Source organism: Microtus ochrogaster, chromosome 6 (assembly GCF_000317375.1).
Source record: "Microtus ochrogaster isolate Prairie Vole_2 chromosome 6, MicOch1.0, whole genome shotgun sequence".
Lineage (NCBI taxonomy): Eukaryota > Metazoa > Chordata > Mammalia > Rodentia > Cricetidae > Microtus > Microtus ochrogaster.
The window spans coordinates 28860205-28881799 of record NC_022013.1 but is presented as its reverse complement, the minus strand read 5'-3'; the positions used below and the strand labels follow the sequence as shown (position 1 = coordinate 28881799).

Genomic DNA, 21595 nt, shown 5'->3' with positions numbered 1-21595 from the left:
ATTCTTATCTGTGTTAGCCACATGGCTCGGTACTTTTTTCAGCGAGGCAATCACATCTTGCTCCTTCTGTGGATGGATCAGGACTGCAGAGGAATGGGCTTCCTCATTCCCAGAATTCTCCTGTTCTCATTGACTTGCCTCTACTTCCTGTCTGGTTGTCCTGCCTATACTTCCTGCCTCACTACTGACCAATCATCCTTTATTTAAAATATAATTAATAGAATACAAACCATTCTCCCACACTACTTCACTGAGATTTTATTAATTCACAATCAATCAAAAGATGGCTGTTAGTGATTCCATCTTATTATGCAAATACTATTTTTTTCAGTGACTTATTTTTGCATTGTAACTTTTTTCTTTTTCTTTCTTTTCTTAACAGTTCCAGAGAAACCCAGGAAGGTTTTGTGTGAGAATGTAACTGAGACCAAAACATTAGTTATCTGGGATCGCCCCTCAACTTTTCTCAATGGATATTATTTGTGTTCCAATAAGACCAGTTCAGGTAATTTTGTAAAAATGTAATTCCCACAAAGGAAAAAAAATCAAGAATTTTTAAATGCTGGGACTATGGTTTTAGCCTGGGGGCTGCAGGGCTTTTATGTGAATGGTGAGATTTCTGTGCTCTGTTTCAGAACTGTTATTCACAAATGACTTTTCTGCCTCAGATGTAGCAAAAATCAAGAATATTTCTAACACTTGCATATTTTTTTAATCTTTCTTAACTTTAATCTTGACATTTGAGAACCCAGGGAAGGAAAAAATTCTAAAAAATTATATATAATACATCCTGCAAATTCTATGTAATTGGTCTGTACTATCTTGAACTCCCCACTGAAGCTCCTAGATAAACAGACAGACAAATGCAGACACACAATATTGGGTGAAAACAAATGATCACCATCCCATTTAGCTGCTGGAAGTGGGAACTTGGGTCACTTACAGTCCTTAATTAGTCTGCTTCAGAATTGATGCAGTCCCCAAAATTCAGCATGACTAGCTTTATATTAGTCTGCTTAAATGAACAGTTATCTCCTGGAGAAGACCAAATGTCTAGAACATTTATACAAAGCAACATGGACAATTACTGCCTCTCAGGGAAGCCTGCACATTGGACAGCCCATTACCTCTGTGCTGAGGTCGCAATGAACAGAGCACTCACTGAGTCCTCTCTGGGTTTGGCTGGAAGAAACCAGACATAAGTTACAAAATTTGAAAGCTAAAAGAACATTTTTGTATACTCGCATGTTTTGATAGCACTTTTCCCTATTATTGAAGTCATAATAATCCAATGACTAAAAGGAAGTTAAGAGGCATGTTTTCCTTAGCCAAAGTGTTATGGGCAAGAAATATAAATGGTCCATTTGAGAATCTGATAAGATTGAAAAGACAAGAGAAATAGAGATTCTAGAAAGATAAAATGGAGGGGCTCCTTATTTCCCCTGCTTCTTCCGACATGTGTTTTATGGAAGTTTCTGCTTGGCTTCTTCAGGAGTGCACTGTTGGGGTTTCTTTCTGTTTTTAAGATTCTCCTACTACTCTATTTTGCTGCATTCCTACTTAGGTATATTCTCTACTGCACTGTTTTTATTACAGTATTTGGTAGAACTACATGTGTATGTGGCTTATTTGAAATTTGTATAGTCTGAAAACTCTATATTTGTACTGAATTGAATAACTAGGGTAAAGGACAGGATGAATTATTAAGTTGGGAGAGTTTTGCTTGTCTGCAGTCAGTATAAGGTCTTTTCTTACTGTCACTTAAATATACACCTGTCCAAGCATAATGCTTGCACGTGGTTCAAGGGGAATGAAGGGAACATGGATGATAATGTATCTTCCATTCTCCCAAACTTTGCACTAGTAAGTTAATTGAGAGTCCACTCTGGATGGTGTCAACACCACCTTAAAGATCTATTGAAGCTGGTCTCTGGTCCAATATCTCTGACTGCAGTTAAAATTAGTTGCCTGCAACCCAAAGTTGCTGCTTGGCGTCTGTTTTCTCACTCGTGTCTAACATGTACTGCAGGGAGATCAGCATCCAGTTTATCTACCAGGATCATAGCATCATTCAATCCTATGAACTGTGCACACTAGTCCAGGAGAAAAGCCCCATTCAGAATTCACAGGTCTAAATCTTTGAAATGAATTCCTTTAACTCAAAGTTCACATGTTATCTCAAAATTTCATGATGTAACTGTTTCAGTATCTCCAAAAGTTAGAAAATAGAAGAGGATATGTCCATTATTTATTTCCCTTGGGATAGCTGGTGATTTTTTTTATGTTCTCCTTCAAGAATTTTTGATAATGGTCTCATATCTGAAGAGAGCTGTTTGTATGATGAAAATCAGATTAACACAATTTTAGATGATTTTTCAGCAACTTCAGGTGAGCTTCCTGCATTCGCGTTTTTACCATATCTACCATATGTTATTTCTTGAGGAGCTTCAAGTTTGTGTCATCAACTTAATGGCACCACGTGACAGGAAGACCCCCCCCCAGTCATTGAGGAAGACACATTTTCAACTTTGTGCATTTAAAGGATTGTTTTTTAAGAGCTATTAAAAACATTTTGAAACTAGCATGGTCTACAAGTTCCAGGACAGGTACCCAAAACTAAAGAGAAACCCTGTTTCGAAAATCCCCCCTGACACACACACACACACACACACACACACACACACACACACACACAAAGAAAGAAAAAGAAAAAAAGAAAAGAAACTCTGATGATGTTAGGAATCATTGTGTATATCCTTTAAATATGACTTTTTATTTGTCTCTTTTGACATTGCAATGTCCCTTGGATATCTGTATGTTTTCGATAATCCTCTCAGGACACCCACATCAACACTGTCTGAAATAATGCCCATGAAGACAACTTTAGAGATCAAGTCTGGAAATTATCAGTTCTTTCCTTGTGTTAGTCTGTATAAAATAAATATAAAACACTGGTGGAAAAAAAATCCCTATCTTTCTAGGTATTTCCAGTTTTACTTTTTGTTTTTGTTTTTTGTTTTCCAAGATAGGGTTTCTCTGTAGCTTTAGAGCCTGTCCTGGAACTAGTTTTTGTAGACCAGGCTGGTCTTAAACTGAGAGATCTGCCTGCCTCTGTCTCTGCCTGCCTCTGTCTCTGCCTGCCAAGTACTGGAATTAAAGGCCTGCACCGCCACCACCCAGTGATATTCTTCTGTTTCACACAGTTTGTTCCTCTGGGACCTGAAAGTATTTGGGTTCATGAAGGAACCAAGAGTGTTCATGTAAAGTATTGTGGATTATGTTAGTGAGGGTTCTTTACCAGAAGAAAATCAAGAGGATGTGAATAACAATTATTAGATTAGCTAACACAGTCTAAGACTGGGTTGTCCTTCAGTGTCCAGTGACCAGCTGCAGAGACAGGAAAAGCAGTAGTTGTTTAGTCCAAGAGGTTCGGATCCTCAGAAAAGAGGGACCATAATACAAAAGCGAAGGCCTAAAAGCCTCCTGCAGGGTCACCACCACAAGCTGTGTTCAGATCTTAAAAAGGTATGTGAAGGCTACAGAAAAAGCCATACCCACTCTAAAAGAGTCTGCCCTTCATTCCTGACCGAGCTTCATCCTTACTCCACATTTCCATATCCAGGGCAGATCTATCTCACTCATTTCACAGAATCATGTGTCAATCATGTCCCACAACACCTCACAGACATACAAGTGTGCCTTACCAATTTTAAGGCCTCTCTCAATCCAATGAAGTTGTCAATCAAGATTAACTATGACAAAGCCTTTCAACCAAAGCTAGAAATTCTTAGTAATTTGAAACAAACATCCCAAACATTCTGTCTATACACTAAGTTACCTCTTCAAAAAAAATCTTCAGATTTATTGTTCAAAACTAAGATGAACCATTTCGCTTTTGTTGCATTAGGTAAAATACAAGCTTCATTGACTTACGTTACGAAGCTGTGTTCTGATGCAGAACGCTTGTGAGATTGTGTATACAAGCTCATGAATTTAGGTCACTAAATAAAAGCCAAGCTGAGCTGGAGATCAGCACCCTTAACCCCTGGATATTGTCCCAGTGATGAAGAATTATCCTAAAAACCAGACACCATATAAAAACATAGCAGAAGGCCTGGGTCATAGGGTGTCATCTGACCCTTCATTTGTGCACCCATTCTGGAGAGGATTCCCACTATGTATAAATCAGATCCAATCTAGAAAGTAACCTCACTAGACTCAGGCTTTGAGGAATCCTGAGACATAGGTACCATTACAGAAACTACCTTCTGTCCCTTACTACTGAGACTTCCATGGTGATATTCCACTATAGAAATTCGGTCCTTGGACTTCCCACAGGTCAGGGAACCCTGATTGCTCTTCAAGCTGATGAGGGAGAGGGACTTGATCGGGGAAGGGGGAGGGAAATGGGAGGCGGTGGCGGGGAGGAGGCAGAAACCCTTAATAAATAAATAAATTTAATTAAAAAAAAAAGAAATTTGGTCATCTGTTTGGGTTGAGTCTTTCTTGATACTGTTCCTGAAAGACACCAGAGAAGTATGTTCTCAAGATGAAACTCAGGCTTCACCCCACTGTGGGCATTTATTTCCTGCTTTTCTCCAGAGGGCAGGTGAAATGGTAAATGCAGGAGCTCAAATTCTATTCTTCAGTGTCTAAGCTCCATTCTGGCTTCATTTTCCTTACCTGCGGTCATGGACAAGTAGCTTAATTTCTTAAGGTTAATTTTTCTATAAAATCCAATGATGTGGTAAATACCAACTTTGTAACTATGGTGAGGGTTAAATCAATTAACTTATCCATCACATAAACAGTGACTGTCACATGTACAGAGTCATTGATCACTTTTTGGTGTTATTGTTATCATTGTAACTTCTGTTTGATAACATGCTGCTTATAATTTCTTTGCTATATTTTTTTCAACTAAAATGTCAACTTGTGTGGATGATTTCCCATTTAACACGTACTAGCTCTTCAAGCTATGCCCTATGGTATATCTAAGTCTTGACTTCTCTTCATCAATATAGCCAAAATCTGCTATGCTAGTCATGTTTGTCCATAGGCTCAAAACATCCTTTTTTTCATTTCTAATGTTTTGTGGCAGTGCAACTCAACAGCAACATGTTTGTAGAGCATGCACAGTCCAGGGATTAGACTCTCCCCTGCCCCCAGATATCTAGTTTTTCTCTTTCAATCTAACCCATCTTTCTTTGCAAAGTCCAGATTTCAGCTATCATAATCAGGTCTTCCCTCATTCTCATGGCCCCATGAATTCCTAGAGCCTTAAAATAATGTGAAACAGTAAGCCTCGTTATTGGTGATTTGAGGGCTTCTCCCCTGAAAGGCAGTAGTTCCCATTGGTGTTCTAAGGTCAGAGTTAAGTATCAGAAAAGCTGTGATGAAAACAACTGAAGGTTTTGTAGTGTTCACTGGGACCCGTCTTGTGCCAGAAGAGAAAATCTCCACAAATATGTCTAAGTTAATGGAATATGCATTAATGATATGTAATCATAATGTTGCATGCTTTGAGATTGTAAGAATGATTGAAGTTATTCGATGAAATTTCAATATTGTTTGTATTGCTTTCTCATATATATTTATATGTATATATAATTAAAGCACAGAGACCATTTCCCTCATTTCCCTCCCTTTCTTCTTTTTTATGCTTCTCCTGGTCCTTTCTCTAAAAAATCTCAAACTGTTCTCTTATTTAACTGTTGCTACGTATACACATAAGTGAAGAAATATAAAAATACAGCCTTCTGAGTCCATTCAGGGTTGCCTGCATATCACTTGCTATCAAATAACCAATCAAAAGGATCATCCTAAAGAAGACGGGTTATTCTGATCTCAACAGTTGTTAACACCTTGTAGCTCTTCGTTTAAGGTTGGGCCCAGTGAAGTTTCCCCCATCTGGGTTTGGATGTCAACTGTTGTCAGGTTGTTCAGGTCTCATCAGGTAGCTCTGGTGTTGAAATCTCATCAGCGTAGGTTTCCTGTCCTAGCTAGAGGACACAATTACACGGCAGACTTCTTGGTCCTCTGACTTTTAAGTCCTCTTGCTCCCCCTCTTGCTTGATATCCCCTGAGCCTAAGGTGCAGGAGATGTGTTGTTGATACATTAACTGGAGCTGAACACTCCGCAGTCAGGTGTTTTCTGCTATTTGACAAGTTGTGGTTTTCTGTAATGGGCCTTTCTGCACAAAAACAAGTTTCTTTGATGATGGGTAAAAGCTACACTTACCTTAGTATAACAATAGATATTTAGAATTCAGTTAGGCAGAATGCTGGTTTAGGATATTGCCAGAGGTAGTGTTCCTCTAGATTCTATGACCAATTTCTAACCACATGTAGCTGACTATGTTTACAGCACCAGGATAATTTTTCTCCTGTTAAGTGGGTCTTAAGTCCAATTAGACAGCAATTGAGTACTTCCAAGATATGAGAACCACTGTTGCACCCTTAGGCATGCCCTTGTGTGTTGGTCATTGTTGTGATTCATAGATGACACAGCGATTGTTGTCCTTCCTCAGTGGCTTGCATGTCATCTTCTGGTACTGTGAAAGCTAGTTCTCAGGGAGGAGGTTTCTAGGTCAATTCTAGCTTAAGTGCTCTGACTCCTCACCAAGTCTTCCCTTATTCTCATGACACAGTGAATTATGAGGTGTCATTAGCAATAGGATCATACCTGTAAAATATTTACCACATATGGGTAAATATAAAGTAATGATAATAATAAACGTCTTCTTCAAGAATCCTTAGTGGTTCATGTCCCCTTCCCTCCTTCCTGTGTCTTTCTCCTTTTCTGTGTTGTTCTCCCTTCCCCATTAAAGCCCCCTTCAAGTCTCTCATGTCCCATTTCATATCACCTATATCCTGCTGTCCCTCTCTAGAACCCTCTCCCCAGTTCCTCTGTGTTTTCCTCGTTTCTGCAGTTACTCCCGGTCGTATACTCACATCTAAAGATTTGGAGCTGGGAACACAGGTGAGAGGCAACATGCGGTGCTTGTCTTCATATATAAATTCACTCAATACTTGGAGTCTCCTTGAAATGATATCATGTAAAAATCAAGTTACATGCATAGGGACCCTGGCTTCCAGAAACTTACTAATTTTTTTTCTTTTTAATTTTAGAAAATTGTGAAGAGTTGAAAGGGACTGAGAGCCATGCTGAAGTGATCCAGCTGAAACCTTATACATACTATAGAGTGTCACTCCATGCCTATGTCAACGGCAGGGTGCAACGCAATGGGAGTGCCGAGCAATGCTTCTTTCAGACAAAAGCGGCTCGTAAGTGCTTTGCTTTAATGTTGTTTCCATGAATGGTAAAGAACAACAAATACCATTTTCATGTACAATTCATTGATCTTTCTACTTTGTTTGAGAAATACATGGGCCTGGCATGTTCATTAGCATCTAAATTTTTAAAAATTTATTAGATTAAATAAAATCCAAATTTCCAGTCCCTCCCTCCCTCCCATTCCCTCCACACACCCTCCCCCCATATAATCCTCAGAGAGGGTAAGGCACGTTGCTTTGGGGAAGGTCCAAGGCCCTCCATACTATATCTAGGCTGAACAAGGTATGCACCCAAAGAGAAAAGGATCCCAAAAAGCCAGGACATGCTCGTGCCACTGCCAGAGGCCCCTCAGTCTGCCCCAGCCATGCAGCTGTCAACCACATTCAGAGCGTCCTATGATTGTTCCTTCCCAATCCAGCTGGAGTTGGTGAGCTCCTATTAGCTCAGGTAAACTGTTTCAGTAGGTGAAACCATCATGGTCTTAACCTTTTGCTCATATTCTCATTCCTCCCACCCTTCAGCTTGAGTTTGGGAGCTCACTCCAGAGCTCCGATGTGTGTCTCTGAATCTGTTCCATCAGTTGTGGATGAAGGTTCTATGGTGATATTTAAGATATTAATCAGTCTAATTACAGGGCAAGTCAAGAATGGGCCCCCTCTCCTCTATTGCTTAGGGTCTTAGCTGGGATCATCCTTGTGGTTTCCTTGGAATTTCTCTTAGAGTCAAGTTTCTGCTAACCCTATAATGGCTCCCTCAATCAAGATATTTCTTTCCTTGCTCTCATCTCTGTCCTTTCTTCATCTCGACTATCCCATTTCCTCAAGTTCTCCTCATCCCTCCCCTTCTCTTCTCCTCTTCCCCTTCTACCCTCCCTTCTCCTTTGACCCAGCATCTAAGGTTTTAAATAATTTTAGAAAAATATTTTAAAACTGCTAATCATGGTTTACTGTCCTTATTAGATAAAGTCACAGGGTTGAAGGAAGAAATATGGAGGCATCATGAGCCAGTGTGCTTTGTAAGACTTCAAGCATTTAATCCTCCCTGCGTCCCCAGCAAATTTCCTATCTAGAAACATGAAGTGCACCAAGATGCTTATGATGCCCTACAGAGCCCTGGCTTCTATTCACATGACACAACATTTCACAATACGCAGCCTTTATTTATGTCGTGTTGTACACTGGGAATTTCAATGGCTTTGCTTCCAGTGCTGTGTTCACATAATTTGCAGAAACAAAGCAAGATTAGTGTCCAGTAACTGCTAATTTCAATTAGGAGCAGGGAAGAGGAAAGAGTCTGGGGGAAGGGTAGGAGCTATGGTTGTAGGGCCTAATGAGCTGCAGATTCATGGAGAAAAAAGTTCTCCATGTCACTTAGGCCCATGATTTAAATGTCCAAATCCTAAAATTCTGGCAGAGAGAGGAAAAGTGTGCACATGATCCCATCCCTAGCTCAGGAACTGTTGGCATTTGATACTACCAGAGGAAAGTCAGCTTTCTTTAATAGGCTGACCACACATTAGGACAGGCCCCAAGTCCAAGAACTAGCTTAATGGGGGCAAGAAGAAGAGGAGTAAAACTCAGAGCTGAATAAGGAAGGGTGACAGTGCCGAGCAGGTGGTTAGAGGAGGAGCTGGGGCTTACATGTATGAATAGGCTCAAACATACTTTGTATGAAATTCTCAAAGAATTAATAAAAATATTGAAACATTTCCAAGTCCTACAACTGTATGGTACTGTTGCCTTCCCAGGTTTCTGGGATGTCAGAGCAAATGAAAGTGGTTTGTTGCCTCAGGAATCTTACCTAGTTGAATAGAAGACTCATGAGTAAAAGAGGGCCTGGGGTGTAGAGGGACTTATACGTGTTTCTCTGTCATCCTTCCTCGCCCTGCCTCCTCCTCACTTTGCAGTGCTATTTAGTTCCGCATCCTGTTCTTCAGGGATTGTGCAAATTCTCAAGACTTCCAGCAAGCTTTTATACATTAATACTTAATGAAGAGGTGATTTATTGTTTTACATTTTTGACATAGATTTTGAATCTGTGTTCTTGTGTGCAAACCAGCATTTAAACTGATTTCCATTGTACTCAGGTTTCAAGTTATTTAAATTCTCGCATGTGGAATGATTAAGATAACACACATTTCTTTATTTTGATAGGGCCAAGCAAGGTCAATAAAGTGAAAGCCATCCGGGTGTCAGAAAATGCTATAAGCGTCACCTGTGAACCTCCTCATGAAATGAATGGCCCCAGGAAATTTTACATTTTGGAAGTCAGAAGTGAACGTTCTTTACCTAAGACTTTCAACGAAACCACATGCAGATTTGACTTAAAGGATCTCTACTATTCAACTGACTATACATTTTTGGTAAGCTACTGTTTTCCATCATCACTGCTTTCCCTAGCTGTAGCACAGTGTTTCAGCCTTAGCACTTACATGGCATTGAGGTCAAGCTCATAGGAATTTAAAGATCTCTGATAACTTGTGAAATCAACACTTTAGAACATTCCAAAATTTGGTGCCAGGCATTTTATCTCTGGAATGAAAAGCAAGGGTTAAGGCAAAATTTTATTAGAGTATTTGCAACTTCAAAATGACAACTGTAGGGAAGTTATTGCTTGTGTGCCTGGCTGTTGGAGGGAGCCGTTTGTTTTTCCCTGCCAGCCAGCTAGCTTAGACCCAAAATAACCACACAGATACAGATATTGATTAAATCACTGCTTGGCCCATTAGCTCTAATTTTTATTTGCTAGCTCTTACATCTTAATTTAACACATCTCTAGTAATCTGTGTATTACCAGGAGGTTGTGACCTACCGGCAAGGTTTCAACACCTCTGTCTCAGGCAATGGCACTATGTCTTCTCTCTCTCTACCTTCCTTCTCCCAGCATTCAGTCCAGTTTTCTCCGACTACCTAAGTTCTGCCCTATCAACAAGCCAAAGGCAGTTTCTTTATTCATTAACCAATAAAAGCAACACATACACAGAAGGACCTCCCATATCATCTGGTAGGAGACAATTCATGGGTAGCATATCTTTACTTTGCTAAATATATATTTTTATTGTTTTCAGCTACAAAATTTTATATGTGCTTTGAAATTAAAAAAATACCAGAAACAAATTCAAGAAAACATTCGAACATAAAATAAATGCCAGGAATCTTTAAATGTCTATAATTTCACCACGGACTGGGCATTATAAAGATCTTTCTGTTGTTTGTAATGAAAATTTCTATGAATTAGATAAAATCACCATTTCTAAGAAAGTTCAGCAAATTTTATTTTTTTCTGTATTATTTCATTATGCTCACCTTTCCACATTTTTGTTACTTAACTTCCAATAGTGGCATGGGGTTCTATCATATGGTTTTAACATATTCTATGAACGATAACTATATTGAACTCTAATATACACAGAATTCAGTAAACATGTTTTTCAGTAAATAGCAACTTCCTTTAAAGTCTTTAATACTTTCTGCTCAATACATGAAAAGATCAACTTAAAGAAGGATAGTCTTTCTTTGACTTCTAGTTTGAGGGAAGGCATTATGTTAGGAGCCTGATAGAACTGGTTGCATTGTACCTGTGTTCTGAAAGCAGAAAGAGATGAATTTTGGTGCTCAGCTTGCTCTCTTATAATTGTTCCATTTAGGACCCTCTACCTGGTAGGTCTATGTTGCTGCATTTTGGGTTGGTTTTCTCTGTTCAGTTAACTTTACTCCCTCACAGACATGCCTAAGAATATATTTCTTAGGTGATTCTAGATCTGTCAAAGCAATAATCAGTATTAACCCTCATAAGTCTCTTTGTGAACTTGACACCCAAGTGTATAACTTTGAATCCATTATCTTCCACCGAGTACGATCTCCCCATCTTCCCCTTTAAACTTGCTCACATATTTTCTCCACCGAACTTCACATTTTCGTGTTTCTCCTCTTTCTCCCTGAATTGATGAATGAGAGCAGTAAGCAGTAGCCCTCCTACAGCCTGAACACTGTGCTACCATGAGATTTCCTCCACAGAAGAGATGAATCCATCTCTTTTTTGTTCACTACTGCTCAGTTTCTCAGCTACAGACAGAATGTAGCCAGATTCTTTGCCAAAATGTATTATGTAGCTTATACATTCAGTCTCGGTTCCCTACAAGTCTTGTAACACCATGAGCTGGGCATTTACTATTTGCCATTCTCTTGGCACTCTGGTCTTCTGATTCCTACAAGAATTATGTATTGTGTTCTTCTTAAAGCATTCTCAACCATCTTTAGAATGAATCTCCAAACTCTTCTATCTTCTCACAAACTATTTCTAAAGAAGTGAGGTCATGTGCTCAGGTGTATCACAGCGATGATCCCCTTCCTCGGAGGAGATTTTCTTCATCAGTTTTAGTTTATCTAATGAAGGCACATGCATATGTGGAACTGGCCACTATATGCTATAGAGCACATACAGGGAAGTTAGAGGACATGTCTGGGAAGTCAATTCTCTCCTTCTACCATGGGCTCAAGGGATTGAATTCAGGTTGTCAGGCTTGTGGAGCAAGCAGTTTTATCTGTACTATATCTATATCTGTGGAGTTTAAAATTATATTGCTGTGAATTATATTACTTTATAAAAGGTAATTGACACAATCTGGTTTATGGATACTGGGAAATCCTATATTCACATATATAGAGAGCGAAGGCTTCCGTGAATGATGGCCATGGTTGTCACATCATGTCAGTTCATTGTAATGGTGTCATTCAGATCTATTTTTGCATAATTTATGTGGCATCAGTAGCCTTGTTTCAGCACCCCTTTCAGTTTTTGTTTAGATCAAGATGATTTTCTTTATTTGTATTAAATTTTATGAGCTCTAGGTGTTTATGCTAATTATTTCCACATTGCAATTTGTCCATGTCTTTACCTTCAAAAACATGCATATTCCACACTCCACTCTTGTAAATAAAGATTTACTTTAAAGATAAACGTGAGCCTGCTAGCATATTAATAGACAATGTTATTTTTTGTCTATATACTATAACTTAAAATCATTCCTTCTGGTTTCATTTCTTGGACTGTGTTCTTCCATTTCCATTTGTTATTGATGCCATTTGAAAGAGGTCAACCCCCTTTCAAACTCTTTGACTGTGTACAATGAAATAACTGTAAAGTCTCAGCTTTTACTCAGGAGGTTTTAATGAAAACAAGCAGCATTTATGAGAAATAATGTACATTTTATAACATGCCATGAACACTTATAGAGAAAATTGATTTTTTTTCTCTTTCTTTTTTTGTTTTAACTGAAATTTAGGTCTCCTTTTTCAATGGAGAGTATCAGGGAGAAGCATTTGTTAAAAATGAATCAACATCTTGTAAGTCATCCTGGCCTATTTTTTCCACCTCTATCTGTATGCATTTGTTTGAGCAAGGTGTGCTATTTTGCATCTATAGACTGACTCCTTATTATTATGTGTTGCTTATACACATTATATAAATACCTGCAATTTTCAAAAATCCAAGTAAAGGCATTAAAATACAGTGTCATAAAATGAAATTAATATATTTGATAATTTAGTCACTAAATGAATGTTGTCTTTACTATAAATTCTTAGAATATTTATTTGCACTGACAGATATTTTTGGTAGTTCTTTTAAATGGGACTGCTTTCCAAACTGTGATGTTCAACATATATTTGTGCTACTGGTGTGTGTGCTGATGACATTTCATTTTCCAAGATACCTTACGTGTCTACAGCATCATTATAGACAATAAAGCATAAAAATTGGGGACCGGAAAATTGTGGATAGCTACTTTTCTCTACACTATTCACAGTCTATCATTTATGGGAATTACACTATTTAGCCTCATTTTAGGAATTAAGGAACTAAGGTGCAAAAATAATAGGATTCTGGCCAAATTCCTTTCCAGGAAGTAAGAACTAAGATGGAAGCCCAACAGCCTGTCTTCAGGACTCAAAGCTTGATGTCACTGCATGGGTTTATTATCTTTCCATTGTGGGTATGGAAAGGATGGCAAGTGACCCAGGATAAAGATATGCCAATCCTGCTTGCCCTAGGCTTGTGGTTCACATTGATTCTTTGTGAAAACTCAAACTAGGGAAAGTGTTAATCCTCACTGTCAAATGAAATAAATTTTGTCTCTTGGTTAATTGGTTCTATTCCCCAATGAGCATGTAAGAGATTTATCTTTGTGGGGTAGAAGCTTTTATGAATCCCTTAGGAGGCTACCCACTTCTGTGCTCAATGGTAAACTAGGAGTTTCTTTCTGAAAGCTGTAATAACTACATTACCTCATTGATCCCTTTAAAATGAGACTGTGAAAGGGAATTAAATCTAAATGATAGTTTTCTACAAAAGTACAGTATTTAATGAGAAGCAATGGAAGGCTCATCTATATTCTAATTAGTCTCTTTAAATATAAATGCCTTGGGAATGTTGAAATAACAGAGCCCATCACTGCACAATCAAGACTCTAATGTATTTTATCTTATTCTAAAATTTTAGCTTTGAATTTTTACCATAAATGAAAAATACTAAAATTCTAGTTCATGAAGGTCAGTCACATTGTCTAGCAAAGTACTTGACCTAATAAGTTCTTGTGTGTCACTTTTTATTTCTAGATAATGCTAAAGCACTGATTACATTCCTGATATTTCTGATTGTTGTGACAACAATAGCCCTGCTTGTTGTTCTGTATAAAATCTATGATCTGCGTAAGAAAAGATCCAGGTAAGAGACAATCTTGAATTAGGAGGTAATAGTGATTGTAATAATGTCACAAGCTGTTGTCCAAAATGCATTGACCAAGCAATGAGAGAAGACTTCAGTTCATGACTTCACGTGGAATTATTGGCTAACTGTAAGTACTTATACTCACTACATTTGCTAATGATATTGTAGGCCTGTTTTGATACTAATCAGTGGAAAGAAGGTGTACCTTCTCTTTTAATTCTCAGTAGATGAAAGTAATCTGAGGACATCAAATGCAAAAGGAGGAACATTCTGGGAAGTGTATTCATTTTTTTTTTTGCCCAAGAAGATAAATATTTCTGAAAACTAGAAGGACTCTCTTGACTCATTCTCATCCTTCTGAAATTTACAAGCAACCCATGGTTACTTTCTCTCCCCTCACTTGCTTTCTTCAGTCTCCCCAAATTCTTGTTTTATCTCTTCCACTTTACATCCTTTTGTTTTCCCCCCGTTTCCTAATTTCCCTACCCCCTTTTCTCTTATCCTTACCTCTATTTCTCCTGTCACTCACTACATCGATACAACAGTGTTTGCTCAGTTAAGTTGATCTTCGAGTGAATTCCATGTTTTTTATTTTCACAGCAATTTAGATGAACAACAAGAACTTGTTACAAGGGGTGAGTATAAATAATTTTTACCATTGAGATTTATTTTCTAAATTTATAATCTTTTATTTTAAATAAGAGCTGTGCATTTTAAAAAGTCAAATCTGAAATTTGTCCACTGACAAATTTTGAAGCAAATTTACATTTCTGCAAAAGTAGCCATCAATGTGAAGTCCTCAAGGTATCACAAATACTGTCCATGGCACTGAGAGTACCATAGTGACAGGCATGGTCTCTGCCCTTTAAGGTTTGGGTTTCTCATAGAAGAAGCCAGGTCTGTTGGTGAGTAGGAACAGTTTGGTAAACATTAAGCTGGGTAATGTGCATAGTTCTGTATAAAGATAAATGATAGAGAATTGCCTGTGGAGGGTGCAGGAATTCAGTTGCCCAAGACTGCTGGGAAACCTCAGACAAACTAGCAAAGAAGGAAGAATGGGAGAGCAGATGATATTCTACAGTGAGGAAGTGATGTGGAATACCTCCAGGTTCTGCCAGAGTGGGATGCTGGATCCTCCCACTGAAGGCACAATGATAAATAAGATGGACGATATATAAAATAAGGCCATTCCTTCTTCCAGTCTTTATAAAATTTCTTTATGTTTTAAAGACAGAACCAGGAAAAACCATTAAAGATATTTAGACTATGTTTACAAAAATTAAAGTAGCTTATTTCCACTACTTAAGATGTTGGGTACAGGGGAGGTCACACAAACCACCAAAGTCGAATAAACCAGAAGCAAAGTTTATTCCAGAAACCAAATTCCAGGAAAACCATAAGAAAACCTAAAAATAAAAAAATACCCATCTACACTCTTTAAATCATAAAAAGTTGTTTCACAATGTACTTAATTTTTTTTTTTTTTGGTTTTTTGAGACAGGGTTTCTCTGTAGCTTTGAAGCCTGTCCTGGCACTCCCTTGGTAGACCAGGCTGGCCTCGAACTCACAGAGATCCGCCTGCCTCTGTCTCCCGAGTGCTGGGATTACAGGCGTGCGCCACCACCGCCCGGCTTAATTTTTTAAATATTCTTGAGATACAAAAGATGAATATGTTTGATAATATACTGTAACAAAATTAAGATGAATGATGAACAGAAAAATATTAATCACTTTCTCTTATCATCTCTATAATTGTAATAATGCACAAAAGTTAAAAATGGAGGGTGAGGATAGAGCTGCTGGGTGAATATTTTTTTAGCATGTTGATGAGAAAAATCATAATCATGGAATATAGAAAAATGTCAATTAATATCCATTCCATGTAACCAGTCAAAACCATGGATGTCTAACAATAGTGAAAATTTTTTAGGGGCTTTTTACCTAGGCATAGGAAAAGGAGAAGCTCATTCTAGTAAAGAGAATAGTACAAAGTCAGAAAATGATTTACGTGCAAGATTTAAAAGCCATTAATTTATAAGCAAACACTCTCATGGGAATGAAATTTCCCACAAAGATGAAGAGAAGAAAATTGTTAAGGATTCAGTTCAAGCTGTAAATTCTATTAATGTGTGCATATCTGAGAGACAGACACAACACTGGTCTTGAGTCTAACTTGTTTCTAGATGAGGAAAAGCAGCTGATGGATGTGGAGCCAATTCATGCTGATGTTTTGTTGGAAACGTATAAAAGAAAGATTGCTGATGAGGGAAGACTGTTTCTGGCTGAATTTCAGGTATGTGTCACCATTGATACAGGGTAAGAAATTCCACGTAGTCATAAAGATGATTACATGTTAAGTATATTTGCACAACCATTTGCCTTAATAATTTATCCACAGAACACAGTAATACAATACAGACATATGTTACTGCAATATTTACAGATGAGAGACTCATTAAGGGTGCAAGATCATTCATAATATAAAACTAGTAAACATCATAATATAATGTTTTAGTGCATTGTAACTGATTATGAAGTCCTGTCACAAAACATATTGGGCTCATTTTGTTCTTATGTTCTATATGGCTATCTAATGATCAGTCATGAACTAAAGTTTTGAGTGTCACATTGAATATTGTATATTTTTAATGTAGGATTAAGACACTTTTTCTGAAATTATTTTTTAATTTAATTTATCTGTCATTAATTTTATAGGAAAGATGTGGGCTTTTTGAAAAATACATAATAAAATTAATTTCAGCTACTTTATTTAGCATGTTTGTCAGTAGAAAGGATATATTTATAAGTTACCTCATTTAGCTCCAGTGACAACTGGCAAAGGAGAAACTAACTTAACATCCCTTCTCCCCTCCCTCCCTCCCTCCCTCCCTCCCTCCCTCCCTCCCTCCCTCCCTCCCTCCCTCCCTCCCTCCTTTTCTCCCTTCCTCCCTCTATTTTCATCTCCTTCTTCCTCCTTCTCCTTCTTCTTTTCAGAATCTTCTGTAACTCCAAGAATCTTTGTGTCTTTCAGAGCATTCCACGGGTATTCAGCAAGTTTTCTATCAAAGATGCCCGGAAACCCCACAACCAGAATAAGAACCGTTATGTTGACATCCTTCCCTGTGAGTGCACATAGGGATCTGAGGTTCTGTACGCTGACACAGCGTGACTACTCGGTATTTCAATATTGAAGTGTTCTTTTCTTTAAACAGATGATTATAACCGTGTTGAACTCTCTGAAATAAATGGAGATGCAGGGTCCACCTACATAAATGCCAGCTACATTGACGTGAGTAAATATGCTGTTACCTTATAGCCTCTTTTGGCTGCTGGAAATGTTCATTTTCTTTGTATGTATGTGTTCCATTGAGTTCCTTCACTGTTTCTGGAAAACTTTAGGGAAGTTCTTAGAAATATTTTCAGTTAAACCTGTAACAACACTGACACCTACAACAAAAACATTAATGTTTGCCAAAATAGTTATGTATATGCTTGCTGGTGCTAGAAGTAAATAGTGCTTCTTCTTAGCCAAGATTAAAACCTGCTCTTTGCTGTGCGTTAAACTCTCTGCACACATTTCTCATAAGAACTCTGTATTTCTTCATCTGAGTACACTATGCCCTCTAGATAGATGAGGATGGGAAGCCTGGGTTCTTTAGTTATTAAGACACTAATGAAATTGGTAAAGGTTTTAACTGAGTTGCAGTTCATTTCTGCTTGACTCCAAACTGTTGTGCTTCTGTTCTACAAGGCACTGCAGTAGCAACTTTCTCCACTGATGTCGCTCATCTCCTGTGTAGTTATCCAAATTGAAAATATCTAGACAGAATTTATTAAAACACTTACAAATTTGGCTTATATAATTTTCAATTAAGCTTGCTTCCTGTGAGCTAAAGAATTTTACACAGTTGGGAAACACATATGTATGGCTGAGAACATCTCCTTACCCACTCTACCGAGTTTTTTTCTTCTGGGTAGAGGTGAGTCCTCATGGATTCATAGTTCCTTTTATATTTTCTTTTTTGTTGTTTTTTTTTTAAAGAAAACAAGCCATCTTATTCTTCATTTTATACACAAATACTAGTTCCTACTCCCTTCCCTCCTCCCATTTCTTCCACCCTGTCCCCCGAGAGAGGGCAAGGCATACTGCTTTGGGGAAGGTCCAAGGTCCTTCCTACTATATCTAGGTTGAGCAAGGTATCCATCCAAAAAGAATGGGTTCCCCAAAAGCCAAAAGTGATAAATCCTTGTGTCACTGCCAGGGGCCCAGCAGACTGCTCCAACCATACATCTGTCATTCACACTCAGAGAGTTCAGTTTGGTCCTATGCTGGTTTCTTCCCTGTCTGGCCAGAGTTGGTGAGCTCCTATCAGCTCAGGCAAACTGCTTGATGTCTCCATCATGATCCAGACCTCTCTGCTCATACTCTCGTTCCTCCCCCTCTTCAAACTGGACTTTGGGAGCTCAGCCCAGTGCTCTGCTCTGGGTCCCTGCCTCCATTTCCATCAGTTGCTGGATGAAGGTTGTATGGTGATATTTGAGATACTCATCAATCTGACTACAGGGCAAGGCCAGTTTGGGCACCCTCTCCTCAATAGCTTAGAGTCTTTGCTGGGGTCATCCTTGTGGATTCTTGGGAATTTCTCTAGTGCCAGGTTTCTTGCCAGCCCCACAATGTCTCCCTCAATCAAAATATCTCTTTCCTTGCTCTCCGTCTCTGTCCCTCTTCCATCTCAACTGTCGCATTCCTTCAAATTCTCTTCTTCTCCCCTCCTCCTCCATTCCCACCTCCCCTCTCCTCCCACCCCCATGCTCCCAGTTTTGTCAGGAGATCCTGTCTATTTCCCCTTCACAGGTGAATCCATATATGTTTTTCTTAGGGTTCACCTTGTTACGTAGCTTCTCTAGGCTCATGGACTATAGGCTCATTATCTTTTGCTTTACAGCTAGTAACCACTTATGAGTGAGTACATACCAAGTTCGTCTTTCTGGGTCTGGGTTAGCTCACTCAGGATTTTTTTTCTAGTTCCATCCATTTCCTTGCAAATTTTAAGATATTGTTTTTTTACTGCTGAATAGAACTCCATTGTGTAAATGTACCACATTTTCTTTATCCATTGTTTGGTTGAGGGGTTTCTAGGTTGTTTCCAGGTCTGATTATTACAAATAATGTTGCTATGAACATAGTTGAACAGATGTCCTTGTAATATGATTGGGCATACCTTGGGTATATGCCCAAGAGTGATATTGTTGGATTGTGAGGTAGGTTGATCCCCAATTTTCTGAGAAACTGCCATACTGAGTTCTAGAGTGAATTTTCAAGTTTGCATTCCCATCAGCAATGGAGGTGTATTCCCCTTACTCCACATTCTCTCCAGCATAAACTATCGTTGGTGTTTTTGTATTAATCATTCTGACTGGCATAATATGGTGCCTTAGAATTGTTTTGATTTGCATTTCCCTGATGGCTAAGGATGTGGAACATTTATTTAAGTGTCTTTGGGCTATTTGAGATTCTTATATTGAGAATTCTCTGTTTAGTTCTGTACCCCATTTTTAAAATTGGATTATCTGGTATTTTGATGTCTAATTTCTTGAGTTCTTCATATATTTTGGAGATCAGTCCTCTGTCTGATGTAAGGTTGGTAAAGATATTTTCTCATTCAGTTGGCTGTCTTTTTTTTTGTCTTATTGAATGTGTCCTTTGCTTTACAGAAGCTTCTCAGTTTCAAGAGGTCCCATTTATTTTTTGTTGTTCTCATTGTCTGTGCTACTGGTGTTACATATAAGAAGTAGTCACCTGTACCCATGTATTGAAGGCTACTTCCCAGTTTCTCTTCTGTCAGTTTTGGTGTGGTAGGATTTATATTGAGGTCTTTAAAGCATTTAGACTTGTGTTTTGTGCATGGAGATAGATATAAATCTTTTCCATTTATCTACATGTTGACATCCAGTTATGCCAGCGCCATTTGAAAATGCTATCTTTTCCATAGTATAATTTTAACTTCTTTGTCAAAAATCGGGTGTTCATAGGTGTGTGGATTAATATTTGATTTCTTTGGTGAATATCTTTGTTTTTATGCCAATACCAAGCTGTTTTCATTACTGTAGCTCTATAATAGAGCTGGATGTCAGGGATTGTGAATCCTCTGGATGTTCCTTTAGTGTTTTGGATAAGTTTCAGGGTTGTTTTGGCTATCTTAGGTTTTTTTTTTTTTTTCGTGATCCATATAACTTGATTATTGTTCTTTCAAGATCTGTGAAAAATTGTCTTGGAATTTTGATGGGATTGCATTAAATCTATTGATTGCTTTTGGTAGGAATTTTTATTATGTTATTCCTTCCTATCCAAGAGCATGGGAGATCTTTCCATTTTATGGCAACTTATTCACATTTTTTCTTCAACGACTTAAACTTCTTGTTGAACAGGCCTTTCACTTCTTTGGTTAGTGTTACCCAAGATATTTTATGTTATTTGTGGCTATTGTGAAGGGTGATGTTTCTCTGATTTCCTTCTCAGCTTCTTTATCTTTCGTATATAGAAGGGCTACTGAATTTTGTTGAAAGGAGCGGCAGGCCACTGCCCGCCACCCGGCTAGCTTTACCAGAAATAATTATACAGAAACTGTATTCTTTTAAACACTGCTTGGCCCATTAATTTTAACCTCTTATTGGCTAGCTCTTACATATTGGTCTAACCCATTTCTAATATTCTGTGTAGCACCACGAGCTGGCTTACCAGGAAAGATCTTAACCTGTGTCTGTCTGGAGTGGGAGAATCATGGCAACTGCCTGACTCTGCTTCTTTCTCCCAGCATTCTGTTCTGTGTACTCTGCCTATGTAAGCTGCTGTCCTATCAAAAGGGCCAAGGCAGTTTCTTATTAACCAATGACCTTCTTCCATCAGAATTTTTTGAATTGATCTTGTACATTACCGCATTACTGAAGGTATTTTTCAACTGTAAGGGTTCCCTGCTAGAGTTTTTGGGGTCACTTATATACACTATCATATCATCTGCAAATAGCAAAAGTTTGACTTCTTTCATTCAAATCTGAATCTCCTTGATCTTCCTTTGTTGTCTTATTGCTCTAGCCAGAACTTCAAAAACTATATTGGATAGATATGGAGAAAGTGGACAGCCTTCTCTTGTTTCTGGTTTTAGTGGAATTGGATTAATTTTCTCACCTTTTAATTTGATGTTGGCTGCTAGCTTGCTGCATATTGCTTTTATTATGTTTAGATATGTTCTTGTATCCCTGATCTCTCCAAGACCTTTATCAGAAGAGGTGTTGGATATTGTTGAATGCTTTTTTTTTTTTTAGCAACTATTGAGATGATCATAAGGTTTTCTTCTTTCAGTTTATTTATATGGTGGATTACATTGATAGATTTTTGTATGTTGAACCATCCCTGCATGTCTGGAATGAAGCCAACTTGATCACAGTGAATGATCTTTTTTGATGTGTTTTTTTTTGTTATATCTTATTTATATTATTTTTTTTATTGAGAAAAAAATTTCTGCCTCCTCCCAGCCTCCCACTCCTCCCGCCCTCCCCCCACTCCTCTCCCCC

General features: G+C 38.2%; 1 protein-coding gene across 1 annotated transcript in view; it reads left to right on the top strand.

The window, feature by feature from the left end:
* Window positions 1-21595, top strand: part of Ptprc (protein tyrosine phosphatase, receptor type C) — a 110971-nt gene that overhangs the window by 66164 nt on the left and 23212 nt on the right. Inside the window, exons 10-18 of the mRNA XM_026780000.1 lie at window positions 383-505; window positions 7132-7287; window positions 9451-9659; window positions 12582-12642; window positions 13912-14020; window positions 14624-14658; window positions 16207-16316; window positions 17055-17145; window positions 17236-17312. Of these exons, the coding sequence (XP_026635801.1) occupies window positions 383-505; window positions 7132-7287; window positions 9451-9659; window positions 12582-12642; window positions 13912-14020; window positions 14624-14658; window positions 16207-16316; window positions 17055-17145; window positions 17236-17312 (971 nt within the window). The remainder of the gene's footprint in view (window positions 1-382; window positions 506-7131; window positions 7288-9450; window positions 9660-12581; window positions 12643-13911; window positions 14021-14623; window positions 14659-16206; window positions 16317-17054; window positions 17146-17235; window positions 17313-21595) is intronic.